At 40.5% G+C, this 24,628-nt stretch overlaps 1 protein-coding gene across 5 annotated transcripts in view; it reads right to left on the reverse strand.

Annotated features, from left to right (window-relative positions):
* dnmt3bb.1 (DNA (cytosine-5-)-methyltransferase 3 beta, duplicate b.1) overlaps positions 1-24,628 on the reverse strand; it is a 284,103-nt gene that overhangs the window by 176,115 nt on the left and 83,360 nt on the right. For 4 of the 5 annotated variants that reach the window (XM_059652780.1, XM_059652778.1, XM_059652781.1 and 1 more), the window contains exon 5: positions 11,652-11,801. The exons of the other annotated variant lie outside the window; for it this stretch is intronic. In XM_059652780.1, the coding sequence (XP_059508763.1) occupies positions 11,652-11,801 (150 nt within the window). The remainder of the gene's footprint in view (positions 1-11,651; positions 11,802-24,628) is intronic. 5 annotated transcript variants of the gene reach the window in all.

Raw genomic sequence — 24,628 nt, forward strand, 5'->3', positions numbered from 1 at the left:
TGCAAATTAGTTCTTCTGATGGTTTTGCTCTTCATGAAACAAGCCAAGCTTTTAGCAATATTATCAAAAACATTTCAGGAATTGGCAGCATTAAATTTTACAAAGAAGTTTCTGCAAGGCAAATTGACCTCCACACATGAATTTGCCTATTGTTTGCCCCTAGAAGATAAAATTTCTTGCTTGAAGGACACATGCATAAAATTTTGAATGCATCTTGCTTATCTATTTTCCCATCTGAAAATACATGTGGAAGTAAAACCTCAAAAGAAGAGAAAGTCATTGGCACTTAAGTCATCATTAATTTCAATAAAAAATATTATTAACAGTGATTTCTTACATTTTGCATATTTCTAAACATAACTCAAGTAGGATCATCCCAAATGTCATAGATAGTAAGTCTGGTTTCAAGCTTTGTAATGTGAATGAAGTATTGCAATACTATTTGACAGCATTTAAAGATTGCTCCCTTTACTGACATTCCTTAAAGGAGACAATCATCATTCACACTACTGCTTGCTGTAAATCCTGATACAAGTGAATTATTACATCCAAAACATTTAATAATTACAGGATCTTGATCAGCTAGTTCAATGGGCCAAGAAGTGGCACATGGAGTTTAATTTAGATAAATGTGAGGTGCTGCATTTTGGTACAGCAAAATAGGGGAGGAGTTATACACTTAATGGTAAGGTCCTGGAGAATGTTGCTGAACAAAGAGACCTTGGAGTGCAGGGTCATAGTTCCTTGGAAGTAGAGTCACAGGTAGATAGGCCAGCAAAGGTGGCAATTGGTATGCTTGCCTTTATTGGTCAGTGCACTCGAGTATAGGAGTTGGGAGGTCATGTTGTGGCTGTACGGGATATTTGTTTGGCCACTATTGGAATACTGCATGCAATTCTGATCTCTCTGCTATAGGAAGAATGAACTTAAAAGGATTCAGAAAACGATTTCCAAGGATGTTGCCAGGAATTGGAGGGTTCGAGCCATAGAAATAGGTTGAATAGACTGGGGCTATTTTCTCTGGAGCATTGGAGGATGAGGGGTGACTTTGTAGAGATTTACAAAATTATGAGGAGTATAGGAAGGGTAAATAGACAAGGTCTTTTCTCCAGGGTGGGAGTCCAAAACTAGAGGGTATAGGATTAAGGTGATTGGGGAAAGATTTAAAAGGGACCTCAGGGTGGTGCTTATATGGAATGAGATGCCAGAAGAAGTAGTGGAGGGTGATCTAATTGCAATGTTCAAAAGACATCTGGATGGGAATATGAAAGGAAGGGTTTGGAGGGCTATGTGCCAAATGCTGGCAAATGGGGCTAGATTTATTTAGGATATCTGGTTAGCATTGATGAGTTGGACCTAAGTATCAGTTTCTGTGCTGTGTATCTCTAGGACTCTCTAACTACAGTTTTTTTTATTCTACTTAGCAGAAAAGGGTTGTTGTGCCCACTTTTATTTTCCTACACTTCTTTCCATCCCAGTCCACATGACAGAGGAGAAGGTGCTGGAGGTGGATAAAACTGAACCTGATCAAACGTATCGCATGACGTTGTGGCAAGTTAGGAAATAAATTGCGGAGCCTCTAGCAGAGATACTTGAATCATCTACAGCCATGGGTGAGGTGTTGCAGGACTGGAGGGTGGCTGATGTTGTGCCTTCATTTAAGAAAGGCTGTATGAGAAGCCTAGGAACTACAGACCAGTGAGTCTAATATCAATGGTGGGTAAGTCGTTGAGGGATCTGAGAGATAGGATTTACGTGTACTTGGAGAGGCGAGGACAGATTAGGGATGGTCAGCGTGGCTTTATGCATGGGAAATCATGTCTCACAAAGTTGATTGAGTTTATTGAATATGTACCCGAAACGATTGATGAGGGCAAAGCAGTAGACACCCATCTACGTGGACATTAATAGAGCCTTTGACAAGATTCTGCATGGTAGACTGATACGTGAAGACCACATGGGATTCAGGAAGAGCTCGCCAATTAGATAGCGGCGGAGTAGGGCATTCCAGCTGGAGCGCTCGGCCACTCTGCTCTCTTTTTTTTAATTCTTTTTCTTCCTCTTATTGTTTTTCTTCTCCTCCTTTATTTTCCCCTTTGACTTCCAGCCTTCGATGACAACTCCTGGCCTCTGGTCACCACTCCCGGTATGGCATGACGGCCTCCCTGTGTGGATACCTCCCAGCCTTCCATAAGGGCCTCCCAGTGTGGAAACTTGCCAGCCTCCCATAAGGGCCTCCTGGCCTGGCACAGCATCCTCCTCTCAGTGTGGAAATCTCCCAGCCTGACATGACAGCCTCCCGGTGTGGAAACCTCCCAGCTTCCCATAAGGGCCTCTCGGCCTGGCATGGTGGCCCCCCAGTGTGGAAACCTCCTGGCCTCCCGGCACGGTGTGACGGCCTCCCAGTGTGGAAACCTCCCGGCTTCCTGGCATGGTGTGACAGCCCCCCAGACTGGCACAGCTGCCTCACGGCATGTCATGTTGCTGGCATGGTATGACACCATGGCCGTTGTGCGGACTGGAAGCTTCATGCCAGCGTGGTCTGCTGTACTGAACTCTTTTCCATAATGCTGGACATTTAATTTCTGTATTGTCTAAAATATTGTAACTAAAGAAGCTGTGCATAAATTTCTTTGTATCCAAGTTGGCACTGTAATTGGCAATGTATAAACTTATCACTATGCTCATTGAATATAGATGACAGTAAAGGCTATTCTATTCTATTATAGATACAAAATTGGCTTGAAAGCAGGACAGAGAGGGTGGTGGTGGAGGTTTGTTTTTTGGACTGGAGGCCTGTGACCAAACGTATTCCTCAGGAATCAGTGCTAGGTCCCCTGTTGTTGTCATTTACATAAATGATTTGAATGAGAATTTAAGGAGGCATGGTTAGTAAGTTTATGGATAACATCAATATTGGTTTTATAGTGGTCAGTGAAGAAGATTATCTAAGTTTACAAAAGGGACCTTGATCAATTGGGCTGAAGATTGGCAGATGGAATTTAATTTGGACAAATGCAACATTTTGCTTTTTGTTAAAATGGACAAGGGCAGGTCTCATATTGTTAAAAGTAGAGCCCTGGGTAGTGTTAAACAGAAAGACTTAGCGGTTCAGGTACAATAGTTCTTTTAAAGTGGTGTCACAGATAGACAGGGCCATTAAGAAAGCATATTTGCCTTCACTATTCAGACCACTGAGTAGGGGAGTTGGGACATCATATTGAGGGTATACAGAACATTGAAGAGGCCACTTTTGGAGTACGGTGGACAGTTCTGGTTGCCCTGCTATAGGAAGGATATTATTAAATTAAAGAGGGTTCAGACAAGATTTACCAGGATGTTGCAGGACTAGACAGTTTGAGTTATAAGGAAAGGCTAGACAGTCTGGTATTTTTTTCCACTGCAGCCTAGGAGGTTGAGGGTGACCTTAAAGCAGTTTAAAAGATCATGAGGGGCATAAACAAGATGAATAGCAAAGGTCTTTTCCCTTTGTTGGGTGAGTTCAAAACTAGGGGCCATATTTTTAAAGAGAAAGGATTTAATAGGGACCTGACAGGCAACTTTTTCCACACAGAGGATGGTTCAGTTGTGGAATGAACTGCTAGAGGAAGCGGTAGGTGTAGGTACAGTTACAAATTTAAAAGACATTTGGATAGGTACATGAAAAGGAAAGGTTTAGAGAGATATGAGCCAAATGCAGACAAGTAGGATTAGTTTAGTTTGGGAAACTTGATCAGCATGAATGTGTTTGATTGAAGGATCTATTTCCACCCTGTATGACTCTATGACCTATCAGCCTATATAATTTGTTTCTTTTCCATAATTTTTTTCTTGAATGTAAACTGAAATTCATCACTTTTTTAAAAAAAACCTTTTTCACAAGTAGCATAATAACTGAAGAGGGTGATACAGAACTAGCTGAATCCTCTTGTCAGGAGTCATGCGTACCAAATGAAAAGCCAGCGAGAGACCTAAATAGACAGCAGTGCCCTGTCAATAAGCCCTTGTCTGGATCGAAGGCATAAAGGGGCAGGAGGTGTTGTCCAAAAAGAGTGCTGCCAGCCACAGGATTTGCTCTCTGCAGCATCACAGAAAGCCATAGCTGCTGGTGGAAGAGAACCTCCAAATTCGAGGATCATGGTGAACCCAAAACAAAGGTAAGTGATGCGAGAGTGATGAGGGTTTCTCAGGTTGTGGGTCTCAGGAAAAGGAGGTGCAGAGTTGTCAAAAACACAGAATGGGTCCCAATGGATAACCTCGAACCAGCTTCCAGTCTGGTACTGATTACAGGTATCAAGCTGTCTGTAGGATTGTAGTTTTTGTGACTGCTGCATTGCCTGCCATGACAGGCCTGTCATGATGTCACCTGATGAAGGAGCAGCGCTCCAAATGCTTGTGATTTCAAATAAACCTGTTGGACTACAACCTGTGACTGCTGACTGGGTTATACCCTGTAATAACAGGCTCATGTCTGGTAGTGGTTCATCACTGGCCAATTAAGGACCATAATTGGTGGCTGCCCCATCAAACATAATTGTGACAAACACAGGAGGTTTTGAGTATGCAACCATTCCACCTAATCAGGTGTCTTTACCACTCCCAGGCTTGCCACCTCTGGGTATAGAAAATTCGGTCAAAAAATACAACATCTAAACAAGTGTTCATGAATGGATCTGATGGTCTTTCTTTCACTTATTTAATATTTCAAGTTAAGCTAAATGCAGAAAGTAGAAGGTAGATAATAAAATGTGAGGCTGGATGAACACAGCAGGCCCAGCAGCATCTCAGGAGCATAAAAGCTGACGTTTCGGGCCGAGATCCTTCAGAGAGGGGGATGGGGTGAGGGTTCTGGAATAAATAGGGAGAGAGGGGGAGGGGAAGAGCTGGGCTGGTTGTGTGGTGCAGTGGGGGGAGGGTCGAACTGGGTTGGTTTTGGGAAAAACCAGTCCAGTTCGTCCCCTCCCCCCACTGTACCACACAACCAGCCCAGCTCTTCCCCTCCACCCACTGCATCCCAAAACCAGTCCAACCTGTCTCTGCCTCCCTAACCTGTTCTTCCTCTCACCCATCCCTTCCTCCCACCCCAAGCCACATGTCCATCTCCTACCTACCAACCTCATCCCGCCTCCTTGACCTGTCCGTGTTCCCTGGACTGACCTATCCCCTCCCTACCTATACTCTCCTCTCCATCTATCTTCTTTTCTCTCCATCTTTGGTCCGCCTCCCCCTCTCTCCCCATTTATTCCAGTTCCCTCACCCCATCCCCCTCTCTGATGAAGGGTCTAGGCCCGAAACGTCAGCTTTTGTGCACGTGAGATGCTGCTGGGCCTGCTGTGTTCATCCAGCCTCACATTTTATTATCTTGGATTCTCCAGCATCTGCAGTTCCCATTATCACTCAGTAGAAGGTAGATAATTTGCTTGTTCTCTGATGTGCACTGCCTTCACAAGAGACAAACCCTTGTCTCTACTAGAGACTACCTCTCATAACTCTAGCTGAAAAAAAGTAATTACCACTTGATAAAGTGGATTTAAAAACCCAATTTATATTCTTGACTTTTATTTCAATTATTTGGCAAGCAAACACCAAAACATGGAATGCATACAATCACACCAATATAATTGAAAGATTTATTTTTGTTTAACATTAACAATTAAAAAGTAGTCATAGCAATCCAACATATAAACGTGGTCAGATAAACTCTGCTTATTTGCATTCACTTGCAACATAATAACATCATGAAGAGGTACCTATGAATGGACACTGCAATATAAGATCAACATTAATTTTAACTTGGTGTCTCTCTATCGTCTGTGTCTAGCAAAAGCACCTTTGTAGAAAATATATTTGGAAAACCTAAAATATGCACAAGTCAATTTAGTAAAGAAACAATCTCGAACATAAAATGAAGATTTCTTCAGCAATGAATGTGATAGAATATTTATCACTACACAAATGGCAGAAGAAAGTATATCCTCTCTTGGCATTTTATGGATTCCTTTGCTGTGTCTCTTCATAAAAGGTATCCCTGGAAGAAGTTTTAACAATTTGCTTGTGATCGTATTTAATCATACACGTTATGAAATTTGAGAAATAACTTACACTCCACATTATTGTTTACTTTAGCTCACGGTTTTCATAAACACATATCCAATTTACCTGGAAGACTTTTAAAGTACATGTGCTAATTTAAAAGAAATAATATTTGTTGTGCAGTTGCATATCTACTGCACAATGTGCTACCAAACATCCTCTTCACACTTCACAGCAGCATCCCGAAGTTGGTATTCCTGTACAATTCGTAGTTCGAGAAACACAGAATTTCCATTACTACCTCAAGAAATCTATTCCACCAAGAGAAACGTAAACCCAGGTTGATCCAGTAGGCACATTCCAACACCCTTGGAGACAAATTTTCCTATGCAGAATCTGTCAGGATAATTATCCTCATACGTTTGGCGTGAACATATCTAAATAATGGGAGTTAATGTCAGTATTGGAGACAATTATGTTTGTAACTAATCATAGCATAAAGACAAGACAACCATTTACTTCTTTTGCAAGTGAAAAATCTGATCATAAAGGTATTCTCAAGATGCAGAAAAAAATGTCACAATTAATATTCATGGACTCCACAGATTTTCCATCTCTCTATCACCAAATCTGAACACTTCAAAAAGGAAATAAAAAATGAAACACTATTTCTAGATGCAACGTTACAAACACAAGATTGGTCATTTCACCCATCTTGGTTTGTTCAACCACAGGTACCAGACTGTCTCTCAAAATATTGTCTGTTTCTTAAAATATTCTAACATTTAGCTTCCACTACCCTGCCTAGAAGATTATTTCATATGTTCATGTGGTAATTCCTGTCTAAAGAATTTCCTTGTATTGATTATAAATCTGCTTTGTGACTGTGTCACCATGTCCTAGAGTCATAGTTTATTTTGAAGGTTTGATTTCTCCCCTGCCATGGACCAGTGTCCACTAGTTGCATGGTAGGGAAGCCCGCTGGGAGACATGGGCTTTATTTAAGGTAATGGTTGTTTTAGAGTAGAATTGAGTAAAAGGGAATCTACACCTATCTGGTCCCTGCCACTCTGGAAGAGGAGATAGCAGTGAAGCTGACGCTGATCTCTGGTTTCAACGCTGCTTGGGAGCTGGGAGAAGGGAAGGAAATGGAAAACCTGTACCATTGAAATGTTAGCTAATGAGTTGTTTGATGAGAAAACAGAGAGAGGGTTGATGAGGGTAAAGTGGTTGATGTCTTAGAAATAAACTTCCAAAATAAATTTGAAAGCTTTTAATATAATAGGCTTTGGCAGCAAAGGTGAAACTAATAAAATTAAATGATTGATGGCAATATGGATATGAATTAGCTTAATAACAGGAAGCAGGTGGTTATGGTGAACAACAGTGTTTTTTAGATGAGAGGAGGGTATACAGTAGCTTCCCAAGAGTCAGTACTGGGTCTACTGCTTTTCTTAAAATATATAGACAACCATGATTAGGGCATACTGGACACTACTTTAAAATTCGTAGAGGACAAAACATTTTGAAAGTGCTGTGAACTATGAGGAAAGCAATGATAGATTTCAAGAAAATGTAATTGACATATGTCAGACAAACAGGAAGAGTGAGTGATGCATTTAGGTAGGAAGAATATGGAAGGTAATTATAAATACAACAATTCCAAAAGGATCCAAGAACAGAGCGACCTGGAGGTATGTCTGCTAAAATAGTTGAAGGTGGCAAGGCAGGCTGACAAAATGGTTTAAATGAATTATGTAATCCTGGGTTATATAAGTAGTGGCATAGAGTACAAACATATGGAAATTATGATAAACTTTTATAAAAACACTGTTCAGCCTTAACAGAATACTCTGTCCAATTCTGGACTCTGTACTTCAGAAACAATGTGAAGTCTTTAGAAACAGTGCCAAAAAGGTTTATGAGAAAGGATCATTGACTTCAGTTTATGTAGAAAACTTGAAGAAAGTAGAGTTGATCTCTTCATAAAATGTTAGTGAAAGATTTAACAGATGTGGTCAAAATCATGAAGAATCCAGAGAGAGTGGATAGAGTGAAACTGTTCCAATTGATTGAAGAGTTGGGAGCTGGAGGATATCAATTTAAGATGATTAGCAAATGACGATGGCAGGAGGAAATTCTTCTGATGCAGCAAGGACCTGAGAGTGTAGTGAAAGGGGATATAATTGTGACTTTCAGAAGTGAATTGGATAAGCTGTTTAAGTGAAAACAATTGCAAATCTACCGGAAAAGGATGTTGCAGGGGTCTAACTGAATTGCTTCTAATCTACCAAGATAACAGCAACTCTGAGTTGCTTCCTACAAGGCTTGAACAGTCACTCTTTTTTAGTTTACACTGGGATGCCAGTGATATGTTTTGCAAATTTTCTTTTCACTATCACGAATTTAGTGAAAAGATCCATGACAACAAAAAATTATAAGTAACTCCACCAGGGATACCTGCTAAATATTTTCTGACTGCTCCAAAAGAAATAAATGGAACATTAGTGACAATCTATCAAACCATCCAAATATCACCTGCAGCCATTTTAGTTGGAAACAGTTCAAAGATGCAACCAATTTTTTTATAGTACGAAGCTAAAAAATGTTTTGGTGTAATTGTTCAAACCTGACTTCCACCAGCTATGAACATTGACAAAAAAAATTTATCAGGAAATTCCAAGGAAAGTATCTCTATTGAGTCTCAAATGTGGCATCTAGAAAATCTATTAGCAAAAGCCATCATTTTTGATTGCAAGTAATTCTGATAACTTAATATAATAGATGACGAGAATTAAAGCCAGGATTCTTTGAAGAATCTGATAGAAGGTTGAGATTCTGAAATGTGACTGTAAATTTTCTTGTAGGATGGAGTGAGCTAACTTCCCAAAATTGGATTATATGTAAGAATTTTTAATGAACTTAAGTATGTGGGAAAACAGGTATTTCGCAACTGCATCACAAACAGGTTTATTCAAGTTGGTAGGCCAGTGGATTTAGCCATATTTCAAGGCTTCACTGTAACTCAGGTAGAGGATATCCTGGTCGAAGATTTCAACTTGACTTAAGGACAGAATACGAGGCCAGAAATTTCCCTCTTGTTGGAGGGGATTAGAAACAATGCTGCTTCATACATAGCCACAAGGCTCATGTTCAGAAATCCCATGTCAGGTTCCTACCCCCTTGACCATTTTTGAGAGGACTGGGGAGAGAAAGGGTCACATACAAGTCTGGTCCTATTAAAGGAGCTAATTTCCAACATTGTGAAATGGAGGCATGGTCTTATGACCTCGAGGAAAAATTTTGGAGAAACATGGTTTTGACTCTCAGAATTAAAAGCTGCAAATTGAAATAATCCATGCATTCCACTTTGATAAATGGGCAATTTTGAAATTATTTATACTCTATCCTACTGTTAACTTAGTTACTGTTAAAGAGCATATGGACTAATTTTGTCAATGAGTTCTTTCCCTTATTGTCTCCACCCAATATGATGCTACATCTTTTTCTTCTGGGCCCAGTTCATTTCTCAATGCTATACTGATCTCAGCCTTTAGTAACAGTGACCATTCTCCACACACTTTTTTTCATTTTTATTTCTTTTCTTTCAAAAATATCAAGTACCCCTGAAAACTCTCAGCCTTAGTTACCTAATAACAGTGATTCTGTAATGGCTTTGCCCCTTTTATTTATGCCATCCATTTGTGCGGTCTTGTTACAAATGTGTGCGTTCAAACAACGATTCTTTTAATTTGTCTTTTTACAACTCTACCCAACCTCAATCGTACTTTAAGATAAGACAATAGAACATCACAGTAGAATTAGGCCATTCAGCCCATTTTCTCTTCTCCAGCATTTGATCACGGCCGATGTATTTCTCAACTCTGGCCCATTCTTATGGTTGCATGCATTTTCCCTTCCTGTTGGATGTCAGATCTTTAAAAATATAGCCAGCTGAATTGCCTATCTTTTATCTGTTAACTTTCCAAATTTCCCTCCTCATTAGAGCCCTCTGTCTTACTATTCAGTTTGGAGGTCGCCCTACACCCTTAGTTATTCGCTGCGCTAGGCCACTGGACCCAGTATAGTTATGAAGCACATCACAATGGAAAATCTCCCTCCTTCCTCAGTGCTCGGCTGGATATGGCATCTTTGTCGGCACAGACTTGGTGGACCGAAGGGCCTGTATGTTCAATGTTCTATGAAGTTCCAAGGAACAGAGAGATCTTTGAGCACTTGTCCAAAAATATCAAAGATGGTAGAGCAGGTTAATACAGTAGTTAAAGTGGCATACAGGACCACTTGCCTTTGTCTGCTGAGGCACAGATATTAAGAGTGGAGAGGTTATGTTGGAGCTGTAGAGAACTCTGGTTAGGCCACAGCTGGAGGGCTATGTGCAGCTTCGGTCACCATACCATAGGGAGGATATGATTACACTGGAAAGGGTGCAGAGGTGATGTACAAGCATGTTGGCTGGGATGGTGTGCTTTAGGTATGAAGACAGACAGGTTAAGCTTGGGTTGTTTTCTTTAGAGCAGGGGAAGCTGCCAGGATACATGATTGAGGTGTATAAAGTTGTGAAGGACATGGTCAAAGTGGTGAGGAAGCAGCTGTTCCCCTTGTTAAAGGGTCAAGAAGAACAGAAGATAATTTTAATTTGTAAGACAATTGATTGAGGAAAAACCTTTTTCTAAGGAAAAGCTCTTTCACCCAGGTGGTGGTGGGGGTCTGCACTGCACTGCACTGCTTGACATGACAGTTGATTGGGGTAACTTTAATCTTTATGAAGCACTTGGATGAGCACTTGAAATGCCACAACATATGGGTCTAGTGTTGGAAAGTTGGACAGTGTAAATTTGGTGCAGTTTTGGCAGTACAGACTCGATGGACTGAGGACCCTCTTCAATTCCTTAATAATTTTATGATTCTATAATGTGACTGATTAAGCAGTGTCCTTTAATCAAGTACTGAATCTTAAGAAACAAGCTCTGGGAAATTTCACTTTTCGAATGAAACACATATTCAGGTGGGAAGGCATGAATCAGAACCTTCATGAATGATGAATTCTTTTCTTGAATAAAATGTAATTTCTATGTAGTCACTGCCATAGCCATAGGTGTTCCTTTACACCAAACTCAAAACAAACTGAATTTAGTCTGGGTGCTTCCTTGTAGAACCCAATGAGATGTTGCGGTCTTACAATTGATTAATTGTTAACCCATGTTCTCCGACAATTCAGGAGCTCCAAGACAAATGACAAAACCAATATCAACATGGAATAGGCACTGTTTTAACCAGGAAGCAGAACGCTCTAAACATAATAAAAATGGCATTATATATTTTGAAAACAAAATGCATTTTATGCAATAATATCTCCAGCCCCATATATGCATCATCTAAATGTATCTATAAAAAGTAGTTTCTCTTTTAATGGCTCAATTTTAGTTGCAGGTTTTATTCTGCCTGGAAATAATCTAAAAGTAATTGCTCTCCTTTAAACTAATTATCAATATCATATCTACTTTGGGACAAATTAATTCTTAATTAATAAATGAAACGATTTAACAAAGAAGTATTGTTTCAAATGGACATACATTACATACAGTTTATGTACATACCAATGAACTGTTCATGTCCTTTTTGGGTTTCATATTATTATCTTCTTTCTTTTTTTTGTGGCGAAAGGAAATTCCTGCCTGGAAAATTATACGTGGAGTTGGCCTTTGTCTGAGACTGCTTTCCCAACCTGATACTCCTCGTCGTTTTGCCTATGGGCAACATACAGCTATTAAAACACAGGTTTCAAGTTGGCTCTGGTTAGCTAAATAAGGACAACCATGTATCCTAGTGCCCAAAATGGAAAGTAAAACAAAAAAAAAACTTGGAACAAGACTGTATTAGATGTTATTTTTTTATTGGTAAGAAAAGATGAAAGGCCAAGTTATATTGTGCAGAGCATCATCAAGGTTCAAAAGAGCAGACAAGGTAATTTTACGTAGACAGCAAATGATAGCAAATTTGCATTCCAAATTGGAGGAAGAATGAAAGGCCCAGGAAAGTAAGGAATTCCACAGTTAAGGTAAAAGCAAAGAACTGCAGATGCTTGATGTCTGAAATAAAAACAATGTGCTGGAGAACTCTGGCAGCATCTGAGGAGGGAGAAACAGACACATTTTCAGTCCAATATGACGCTAAGATGGAACGGTCTCAAAGAGTCGTATCAAACTCAAAACGTAACTGTTCCCCTCTCCACTGTTGCAGCGAGACCTGCAGAGTTTCTCCAGTTTTATCTGTTTTTATTACCACTGTTAAGATATCCTGGGAAAGAATGTGATACAATCAGAGACGATGAAGTGAAAATCTTGATATCAATGTTAAGTTTTTCAAGCGGCAGGTAACCCCAGATGATGATAAATTTGCAGCTTAGGAGAAAGAGAACTTCAGAGAAGCACCAACTATATATTATCAATAAAATGGAAGTAAGAGAGCTTGCAATGAGACACAGGTTAGAGCTGCAGCAGAGAGAACCACCTATCGGGCATTCAGGTTTTCCTGCTATCACAATTATGTGAGATAGGTGTTAGAAGAGCTTCCCAAAATATAGGAGCAATAATCAAGTCTGGGATCAATTTGTACTTTACAGTAAATTGAGAGAGATTGAGAGGAAAAATTCACGTAAGAGAAAATCATGATTCCGGAAGGCAATTGCAGCAATCAAAAACAGGAGAATTCTCCTTGAAGTGAAAAGAGACATTGAGGCCAAGAATATCAACAGGCACAGAAGCAGCAAAGGTGAAGGCATCAATGGTATGAGGAAGTAGCTGTTGGTTAGATTTACAAGAACCATTAATATATCAGACATGAAGTCAAATCTATTTACTTTGCCACAATATACCATCTGTTTGCCATTAACAGTGTTTTAATGAACCAGTATTATTACTAACACAAAGTTATGTCTTAAGCAATCATATGTTGCATAAAATTAAAACTTGCACTATACAGGAAACATTAAGTTGCTAAGTGGGAAGGGCCTTCTAATAGTGAATATATCCTCCTCAACTCAAAGACCTGCTACTTCCACCTCTGTAATATCACCCATCTCAAGCCATGTCATGTTATCTGATGCAAAAATTCTCATCCGTCTCCAAACCAAAGATCCAATTGTTTTCTATCCTTTGTTTTCCGTTTAATTCAGCTAATTTAAAATTAAGAGCTCTGTACCCTAACTCACACTAAATCCTCTTCACATAATAACCCTGCATTTACTGTATTACATCAGTTGTCAGTTATATTAACACCCACAATTTAAATGTTTCTTCTTTATTTAAATCATCCCACAGCCACACTTCTCCCCATCTTTCCAACATCGACCATCCCGACAATGTTCCAAAAACTTGGTGTTCTTCTGAACTTTGGCCTCAAATGACTTTTGCTACAGTCAATCACAGCATGTTTAAAAAAAAGCCATCTGACGGTTAGTGTCTATGGGAATGTAATGCTTCGGCAAAGAAAGCTTTTATGACTTTTTGGTTCGGACATGGACTGAAAAGAGGCTGTCGCAACAAAGCCTGGAAATAACCTGAGGCAAGACTGCCACAGGCGATGCATTGTAATTACTGTAAGAGAATGCATGAGTTTATGATGACTTCTCTAGAGAAGAGCAACCTCTTGATATATTGCTCCTCAAAAAAATTGAGCTCAAAGTCTACAGATTTCACTGGCAGGATTGGAATGTCTTTGCACAACTCTCCAGAGCTCCAAGGTTTCTAACCATCCATTTCTTCTGTTATTCCGCTTCCTCCAAATAGACAGACTGGCTACAATGTCCCCAAATTTGAGTGCTGAATTTCCCAACAATTTCCAAACTGACACAATCTGTAACTTTACAAAGTCCAATAGCCAAACATGAAAAATCCAACTAGGTGAGCAGTAAACTTCACAAATCCGGTTGTTTGTGAATGAGTGATTTAAATAGTTCTTTGTGCCTTGTAAGGCTAGGTGGATCCATCTCTTAATCTAATTTCTGCTTTTTACAGTACAAGTTGAGGTGTTATTTATATTTGTTAATGGGGTGTAGATATAGCTGCTGGTACATATCCTTAAGTTTCCTCGAGAACAGATAAGAGTGTGTGAAGGTGCATGTAGATTGGACCAGGTGAAAATGTAGGTTTCGGTTCCTAAGGTATGAGCAGGGACTCTCTTGTGGCACTGTGGTAGTGTCCCTACCCTAGACCAGGTTCAAATTCCAACCACACCAGAGGAGTGTAGTATCATCTCTGGGCAGCATGATTAGAAAAACAGGTTAATTTGAAAAAGGAATTAGCAAACCAGACAGGTTTTTTTTTTACAAAGCATGATAATTTTATGTACATCATAACTGACACCAACGAAATCTAGACTTCATTAACTGAATTTAAATTCAAAGAGGTGCACGGCGACATCTGAAATCATGCCCCACCGGAACTTTCTACTAAAAGCAATGTATTGCAGATGCTAAAGATCTGAAATAAAACAAAGTGCTGAAGAAATTCATCAGGTCTGGCAGCACCTATGCAAAAAGGAATAGTGTTTATGTTTCAGCCTAATATAACTCTATTGTTGAGCTGAAAACAGCTTGAGAAGTTCTGCTTTTTATGCTGTTGCAAATGGGGGAGAGGAGGTGCAAGGGAAACAGGTGGTGAGGGTGTCTAGAGAAAAAGGAAAAGGCCATGCTAATGGCATCAGAGGGGAGATATAGATGATCAGTGTTAATGTTAGGGGGTAATAGAAAAAAAGATCAGCACTACTGAGCGCAAACCCAGACAAACAAGACTATTAGAGGGTAGGGTGTGAGGTAATCAAAATGAAATTCGAAGCTCATGGACTGAAGTTGGTGAATTCCACATTGAATCCTTAATGTTGCAAAAAGCTGAAATGAATCTTTAGATTGCTAGTGCAGTGACCTAACTATGATACAAATGATTCATTACTGACAACTGAGAAACCCTCTCTCAGGAAGTCAGCAACTTTTTATATTTATGCCACTCCAACCAATGCTACATAATACCAGTAAGTCAGCTATAGGTCTGAGACCTACAGATGAGTATTCAGCTATCACCATCTATATTCTCGCATGAGGAACAACATTTTTTCAACAGCTTTATTCAGTTCACAAACCTCTTGTAGACCTTCACAGATTTTTAACTCTGTAATACTTAAGGAAAAGTAATTACGACAACAGTCAAGCATTTACTTTTGACAGTAAATTAATCATTATCATTGTATTTGGCATTTTCCTTTGCATTATGGCCAGGTCACAGCTTCCTTCTTTTCCGTCCCCCACTTCCTCTCAGTCGCTTTCAACAACTATCTTTTCACTTCTTTTTAATACATCACTATTACAGTTCAATTAAACTTAGAGATCTAAAATGAAGGAAAAATTGATTCCTAAATTTCCTCCAGTGAAAGAGAGTGGACTTATATTGCCCAAAACGTGAGATTACAGTGATGCATTGATTTACAAAGAAGGTGAGGGAGTAGCCAGGAAGATAAAGGTAGCTTAGGTTTATTTTTAAGAGTCTTTGAGTTTCAAGAGTGAATCCTGAATCCTAACTCCTTAGCTGTCGTCCTGCTCTGCAGGGGTGGGAAAATTATATATATCCTCAACTTCTCAATCGACGAAAATTCTTCCACGTTGATTTTTTTTAACCAATATTGATTTGCTGAGATTGAGGTTAAGACAGAAAGGGGAGCATTCCTATCTTTGCTCTGTTCAGCCCATCTTGTTTTCTAAATCCTTGTTGCTCCAAGCAAGCTATTTAAATATGGAGTGTTTCGTTATCTAGCTCCATTATCTTTTCCAAACTGTAGATTCTGCAAGGAACATTGAATCTCCAAGTAAAGCAAGTTATGCAAATTTCTTGACACTCCCCCAAGTTTCAGTGTACCTTGATTAAAATGGCAAAAATGGTTGCAAACAAATTTTGTATATTCAAAATGCAAATCCTGGGCTTATTAGGTGATGCAAGTAGCCATCTTAGATCAGCAGCATCTTTTTTTTAAAAGAACATATTTCAGTCCATGACAGACTACAATTTTAAAATCAAATGGTGAAAGTTGAACATTGGTAGCAGATTTTCACTACACTTTGTCAGATTTAAAAGCTACTACAGAATCTGCATTTTCAGAGATGACATTGATAAAGAAGTTCCAGAAACGATCAGAATGGTCTTCTATCTAAGACAAAGGGCTTGAGGAAGACCACTCAGGAACTCTCATGCAGATGGTCTTGACTCTCAATTACTGAAAAGGAATGAAACTGGATTCAAAATGTTAACTGTTACTGTCTCCACAGATGCTGCCAGACCTGCTGAGTTTTCTAGTATTCACTGTGTTTGTTTCAGATCTTTAGCATCCACAGTATTTTGTTTTCATCACATGCTGGCTGCAAAATGTGGATGTAATATTCCACCCTGAGCTGTTTGCTTTCCAAACCCAAGGCTTTCCTTTTCTAATGACGACTGTGTTGCAGCTGCTATCTGTTTCCTCCAAAGGCAGGTTTCTTTAACACAGCCTGCGTACCACAACAATGAATGATACTAATTGGCCATAATGAAGGAATCCAGACATGCTACTCATTGCTTCAACTATTGTGTGCTTTATAAAGATTGTGCGCCCAGATCAATTATACTTGAATGTATTCCCGCTATTTTTTTCTAACGTTCCAGCATCTGCAGCTTTTTCTTGTTATATTTGTGTTGTCTGAGCATTGTTGTGCTGTCAGCCTGGTATGCAATTATATCAGTCTGCAATACTCAAGCAATCATCCTGTCTTGTTCTCCACAGACTTCAACAGAATGAAGTATTAAAGTATTTTGGTAGTTTCCTCGGAAGCTTGAGCAAATCTGCACAATACTATTCCTGTAACAGACAGCTGGCTGTACAGTGATGGATCGTTATCCTTTTCTATTACTGATTGCTGAGGTCACATGTGTACAATCAATCATGTGCTGCCCATGAAGAAAGTCTGTAAAACTACAAATTCTCACTCCTTTTGACTGATAATGTCAGTGGAAAGGTGATATATCTCTTGACCCTGGCAAAGGGAGCATCAATCACCAGCTTAATGCAGCTGCTAACTCGAGGTTGCAGCTGGTGTTCCCTGCAGGAATAAGAAAAGATTCAGTGCCATAAAAATTTAGGTCAGCAGTGGCCTCCTTCAAAAACTGTAATATTCTCTTCCAGTGAACAAAGATCACAGGATCCTAATGTCTCTGGATATCAGGGTAATTATCAAAAGGGAAGGAAGTTAGGGAGACAGCCAGCAGCCCGGGCTCCTCCAATTAACTAACTGCTAAGCTCGCTGTGCAGTTCATTAACAATCTTTTGTGCAGCAGATTTAGGTTTTCAATCAGAAGGTACAAGGTGCAGAGCACGGGCGATTAGGCGATGGGGAGAAAAAACAACCAGTTCAGTTGTGTGTAAGAGCACTTCTGGAAAGAAAATACAAGGTGCAGAGCTTTGGTTGAGCAATGGCACCATCCCTGCCTCTGGGTCAGATGGTCTGGGTCCAAATCCCACCTCTAATTAGGTATTTTTTAATCCACATGTTTAGAGATGCTATCTCACACCTTTGCAGCAGAGGGGACTTGAATCCAGGCCTCTTGGTCCAGAGGTAGGGACATTACCACTGATTATTAGAACCTATGGTCCTGAGATATGCAACACTGTTACAGAACAGGTTAATTAGAAAGTATCTACAAGGTAAGCAAAATGTCTGGGACATGCGAGGTGACAAGTATCATGAACACAGCAGGGAACCAAGAGTCGTAATGGGTGCACTGGTTAACAAATACAAATACAAGATACAGATATATATTCAACTTCTCAAAACAGTGACACAGAACTGCCCTCACTGATGCTGAATGGTTTCCATTTATAAGCAGCAAGTGGTTGCAGAATTAGGGACAGAAAGCCCTAGAGCATGATAAAAACAACAGCTGAAAAACAGCCTCAATAGCTGCTTTCTCCTAGTCAGGAAGAAGCAAGACAAGCAGAGTGAGAGGCGATAAAGGAGAAAATGGTGCATCCCACGCCATCAGCTGCATTGCCCAAGAATTGGTCCCGGTCAATGACACAGTGCCAGTCCTATAGATAGCTGTACCTATCCAAACAAATGGTCCTGGATATGTGTGTTCAGGTCCAGAACAACCCAAGACTTGATTGGACCCGAGTGACATGCCATAGTTGGCTGATAAAGGGATGTTCTATTCCAGAAGGTGTGGACTACATCCATTTTTGACACAAGCACAGAAGCATTTATGGGGTTTGTCCCCACTGGTGGACTCCTGCAGGTCCACGGGGAAATTGATTACATCTATGTAACCATCTAACCATTAGCACACCTGCCAACCAGACTCCACAACAGAAAAGGCTTTCACTTTGATCTTCAATAATTCCAGGTGCCAACCTCTTCAGGACAAGATCCAGACTCTAGATGGGAGATTAGGTATATCCGCTGAAGAGGACCTCCTAACACCAGTTTCAGACGTTCACCCAATGCAGACAGGCACTGTAACCAAAGCGATTCACTAACAAGAATCGACACTAAATGGACCATTGGTAGTTTTGATATGCTTCCATTGTCTTAACCAGTCAGGTGTCAGCACAAGCCGGCCAGCACGTTTCACGTTGTGACGCTTTGCTGCACACTGTTCAACACGGCTGTACAAAACACGACAGGAGTGAGAAGGAGGAGGATCCGGAACACTACTCTTTTTCAAGAGGAGGAAAGGGAGGAGGAAGATGGAAAATTGGGTATCCCCAGAACAGAATGTAGCATTGCAGGACCACACAGCCTGCTCCCCACTGCCCATCCCATGACTCTACGTGCTTTGGTATCAATCCATAATGACACATAAATCTCTAAGGCATACACAAATATTATTAAAGAAAAAAATGCCCAAACAGAGAGAACGTCACCATGGTGACGTTCTATTGACATGGTAACAGTCATCCCATTTTCACAGGATTTTTGAAGGTGAGGCGGGCAATCCTGGGCCATTTTTTCTGCTTGCTGATGGATTGTCTTTGGGGTTCTATCCTTAGGTCAGGAGGTGCCAATGACTCTGCTGCATCTGTGTCATCGTGGGAGCAGAAACTCAACAAGGCTTTGTACAGTGGATACTTTCACAGTTGTAGATGCCAAAGAAACAAAGGTGCCCCTTATTGGCCTTTTCATGGCACCTTCACATGTTGGATGCTCCAGCTGTGATCCATGCCAATATTTTTCAATCTGGTGTCATGATGTGGAAATGATCACACTCCCAACCTTAGACTAAACATACAATCCACATCATCACAAAAATTATGCTAAAACACGTCCTTCATTGGAGATTGGAAACTGCATGGTGACACTGTATGAAAATTTGCCTCTCTTGTCTAATTATTCAACTAATGAGCTCAATCCTTGATATAACTAATTGATAAGAACTGCGTTGCTTTTCTTCAAAGGCTTGTCATAACATGATTTGGCTAGTTTCTTTTCCCACTGATTAAATACTATCAGTGCCAAACTAGGGAATAAGCTTCGATCAATAACAGTTTTACAGGCCCTGGGACAGGATCTGGTTTTTAAACAAGGTAACTTATGTCTGCTTGGTCTTGTTGGTGCTGTATGGAGAAACACAATCAGATAAAAGACCCTTTAGTCACAACTGAAAAGCAATTTTACATTCGGCTATTCCACCTAAGCTGCATTTTGGACACTTGATAAAAATCACAATCTCACCTCCTACTGAATGTTTATTAGAGATCATTGAAACAACTAAAAAGACTTCTATTTGCCAAGCACCACTGTTCAGCTGAACAATCTTAGAAAGCATTAAAAATGAGAGAAAACCCATCATCTCCTGCTAGCTTTTAGAAACTGGACCCTGGCAGATATTTAGGATCAGGTGCCAATCTAAAGACTGCTCATTGTGATTTACCTCTTATTGAATGGAGAACATGCTTTTAACTTCCCCAGGAGTACCACAGGCTAACAGTATTTAACACCAGCTAGTAGCTGAGCTGTGGCCATAAAAGGGGATGCTACATTAAACACAGTTTCATGTAAGCACAAGAAGAAAACTGATTTATAGAGTAGATTAAAAATCCAAGGGACAAAATTTGATTGCCCCCAGAAATGGGATGGCCAAATTGCATGATTAACCCATGCTAATTCCTTCCGATGCGGGTAGCTTGCCAACTTTCATGCTGCCTGCTCATTTAAACGATATAATCTTGCTGTTCAGCATTAAAACATGCTGTTCAGTGGCTGCATCCTTCATCAGGGGCTCATGCATGAATAGCACTGTGCAAAGGCAGTCTTATAATTCTTAAAGGGGAAATTTATTCTGAGTGGAGCAGGTGCTGGAAGAATGGATCTGACCTGGAAGATAACAAGGTGTAGAGCTAGATGAACACAGCAGGCCAGGCAGCATAAGAGCAGGAAAGCTGATGTCTTGGGCCTAGACCAAAACGTCAGCTTTCCTGCTCCTCTGATGCTGCTTGGCCTGCTGTGTTCATCCAGCTCGACACCTTGTGATCTCAGATTCTCCAGTGTCTGCAGTTCCTAATATCTCTGACCTGGAAGATGACTGGCTTGTGTAACAACAGGGTATGGGGATTTTCAACGTTCTTGGGCACAGCGGTGGAGGCCATGGTGCAAGAGAAAAGGAGAGCCTGTGGTCTGTGCCCAGAGCGTTAGGGGGCCCTCCAGAAAAAAGTTAGGGTTAGGGTTAGGGTTAGGGTTAGGGTTAGGTTAAGGCAACAGCAGCAATCTGCTGTTATCAATGAAAGCAGTACACCCTCAAAGACCTGGATGCAATGCCACAAGAAATTCATATAACCATACATAATTATGGTTAGCACATTCTTCCTGAAATGTCATTTTTGTAAAACTGAAACACCAGCTACAATCATTGTCTATTTACCAACCCCCGCTAACTCACCTACCAACAATCTTTATCAATCATAACTCAACCCCCAAGACTTTTGGCTTTAGCTCAGCCTCACACACTATGCACTGCTCCGAAGTTCTTACTCACATTTCACAGCTTGAACACAAGACTACCTATTCAATGATGATTGTCATAATATATTCCAAAACAGAAATATATCGGTTGCCTTCTCATTCTACTACTTGCTATGTACCTTGTGTCAAAAGCTGTTCTGGAATGGTGGTGAGGTTCTGTATCATGCAGTGGACTGTGACAAATACTGACAACATTCTTGTGCAAAATACAGTGCTCTGACAGAATGGCCCAGGCAACAGAAGCAATCTTTAAGCAGTTATTGTAGCAGCAGAAAACTTGTTACATGCATGCTGCTCATGTATTAGAGTCCCAGAGAACTGTGAGTTACAAACTGGAGTCTTAAGTCAGATGTCAGCAGCTAGCCATTAATATGCAGTAATCAGCCTCTGGTTTGGCAGGGGAATTGCAGGATGAAAGCCCCGGGAATGCTTCCACAGTTCTGATCTGCATGATGTGCTAAGTATAACCACATACAACATGCTCTGGGAATACTTCCTAGTTGTAGGACATCTCTGAACATACATGTAGCTTTGGCAAAGCAATGCATGATCAGTCAATGGCACCTTAAACCTGGGGAGGAGGGGGGAGTCAGTGATCCAAGTGAAGTCAGATGCTTGCTTCACTGACTTCTCTCTGACAAAAAGGATGAAATACATTCAATTCTCTTTAGATTCAGAGCCTCAAATGAACTCCCAGTGCATGGCAAATTAGGAGATGATGTAAATAATGCATGTATCAATTTGGATAGTCTTAAGCGTGAACATTCATGTCCACAGTCATCTTGGCAGCCACTGATAATGCTATCCTTACTTGGTTCCAAGGCTGCAGGTCAGAACGTAAGATGATGATGATTTCAGAGAGCTCTTCCTTCCAGTTGTCTGATATGCTGAGCTGAACTCTAACAATCCTTTTATTTACCGGCTGGGAGGCATAAATTGGCAAACAAGAAGCTGAAGGATGGAATCTAATGTTTTCCAACTACCATGTCATTTTGCCAGCGGGCAGCCTTCTCACCAAAATGCTGATGAACTACTTATTGCTAACTAAGGGCTTTTTTTTTAAAAATCACTGTTGGCATTTTACCAGCAACTCCCCCATCAGAGTTTGGTCAGGGAAGAGGGAGACAGAGAGCCTGGTCATCCCCCTTGAGCCCTAGGGGTTCATGGAGGGGGCTACCTGTGCTACATGACCCACAAAAAGTGGAGCTGGTGTCCTGTAAATGACTACTGGGGAGTCTGGCACCCCTGGCATTCCATGCCACTGTCAGTATACCCATTACATGGAATGAAATTCAACCCATTGATTCTACCTGAGGCTGCTGTTTCTCTGAAGGTCCTGTGCAGATACGGGAACCTGTAGAGAATCCTTCTTCTCTTTCCACTCTTGGAATGACAGGTCCTCTTCTGCATCATGTTCTTCATTTTCCTCCTCACGCTCAAGGCCAAGGCAGATATAAAATACCACCTCACACAGATTTTTCTTCTTCCACTAATGCACGCCAAGACTTGCCATCCAAAGCAGAATCAGCAGAGGATATTCTGCATGGCCCATCTGCGACTTACCCCATTGACAGTCAGCAGCTTTCCACCAGTCATACTGGAGACGCTAGACTGAAGTGAAAGTGAAAGCTACCATACTTGAGAGGTCCAACATCGGACAGGGATGACTGGTGGTAAATTCACCGTGTCTTAGACAAGGGGCAGTGCCTTTGCGGTGACCACAGCTACAGCAGGAATTGAATCCATGCTGTTCATGCCACTTTGCATCACAAATCAACTGTCCAGCTGACTAAGCTAACCAAGCCCTACCACTGCATGGGAGCACCAGGTCTACAAGGCATTAAGTGAATTTATACATACAAAAGTACAAATTAGGAGCAGAATAAGCCATTTTGCTCCACGAGCTTGTGTTATACACCAGAAGATAAATGTTTTTGAACACAGTCCCAAGTCTGAACTTTTAAAATGAGTTTTATTTCAGTTAACCACACTTTATAAAACTCACACCTGCTGATTAATATTCACCCACACCTGTGCCACCAATCCAATTGGAATCTCTTGTGGCACAGTGCTGGTGTTCAAGTCCCACGTGCTCTAGAGGTTTGTAATGACATCTCTGAACAGCTTGATTAGAAAATTAAGTTAAATTATAATCAACCTGGAGCAGGTGGTACTTGAACCTAGGTCTCTTGGTCCAGGAGTTGGGACATTACCACCACACCACAAGAGAGCCTCCACTGAACAGGTTAATTGGAACAACAGGTTAGATGTAAAAAAAACACACCTAATTTGCTCTTAATTAATATATCCATCACCTGTTTCCTCCATCCATTAGGTCTGAAGCATCCCCTTGGACTGTATGAGAAGAGAGTGGATTCGCTTTCATACTTTAAAATAACCAATACGTAATAACAAAATACACACAATCACAACATTACAATTTGGCTTCTTTGGGTTTTTTTTTGCACATCAAAGTTCCAAGCATCCTTTTTCTAGTCATTTCAACAGTTTCTCAGAGTTTGCTTCTTTCTTTCGAAAACAATCAGATAATCTTTCACCATTCATACATTTTGCCAACCAAATGTTATCCTGTAATGGCTCATTTTCAATGTAGCTCTGGACTGGCTGCTGTATCCCTTTTCAAGACTTCTTCCAATGTTTTCAGTAAGTCAACACCATAGGTACCACCTAACCAAAACTGAAAGCTCATGCCACAGAAGTACTTTTTACAGCTCTCCTGATCTTTTTAGCTTTCACGGTAAAGGGAACATTTACCTCCCTTTCTCAAAAGAAAAATTATGAACGTTCCTGCACATTGGATCATGTCAGAGACTTGCATTAGAAGGAAAAAGAAGTAAAAGAACCTCTTTCTTGGCATATCCCAGTGAAGTAAATTTTGAAACACAGTGCTTCACTTTTAAGGTTTCAATGTTTTGTTCACGCATATAATATGCTCCACCTTGAGATTTTTCATGCAGTAGCCACAAGCTATTCAGAAGCCGAATGGAACGTTAGCTTTTATTGCAACAGGATTTGAGTACATGAATTGCTTTAATTGTATAAAGCTCACCTGGAGTACTAACTATGTCCAGTTTTGATCTCCTTGTTGCAAGTAAGATGTTATTGCCATAGTGGGAGTGCAATGAAGATTCATCAGAATTGTTTGTTTCTCGGGTGACAGACTGTTCTATGAACAGAATTTGGGTAAACAGCATCCATATTCTCTGAAGTTTGGAAGGACAAGCAGTCATCTCAATGAGACCTACAAATGCTTAAGGGATAGGCAGAGTACATGCAAGTCAGATGTTTCCTCTGGTTGGCAAGTTTCGGTGGGTGGGTAGTGAGGAGGGGGCTTAATTCATAGGTGATGAATCTTTGGAATTCTATGGATTTCTGATTACCAATGGCATAAAAGGGTTTAGGAGGTGGTGTGGGTAAAGGACATTGAAGTGTTAGATCATACAAGATAAATTAATTGGTGGGAGCAGGCTCAAAAGACTAAATGGCCTACTTCTATTCTTATATTACTCATATTGCGTT

Source organism: Stegostoma tigrinum, chromosome 19, assembly GCF_030684315.1.
Source record: "Stegostoma tigrinum isolate sSteTig4 chromosome 19, sSteTig4.hap1, whole genome shotgun sequence".
Taxonomy (NCBI): domain Eukaryota; kingdom Metazoa; phylum Chordata; class Chondrichthyes; order Orectolobiformes; family Stegostomatidae; genus Stegostoma; species Stegostoma tigrinum.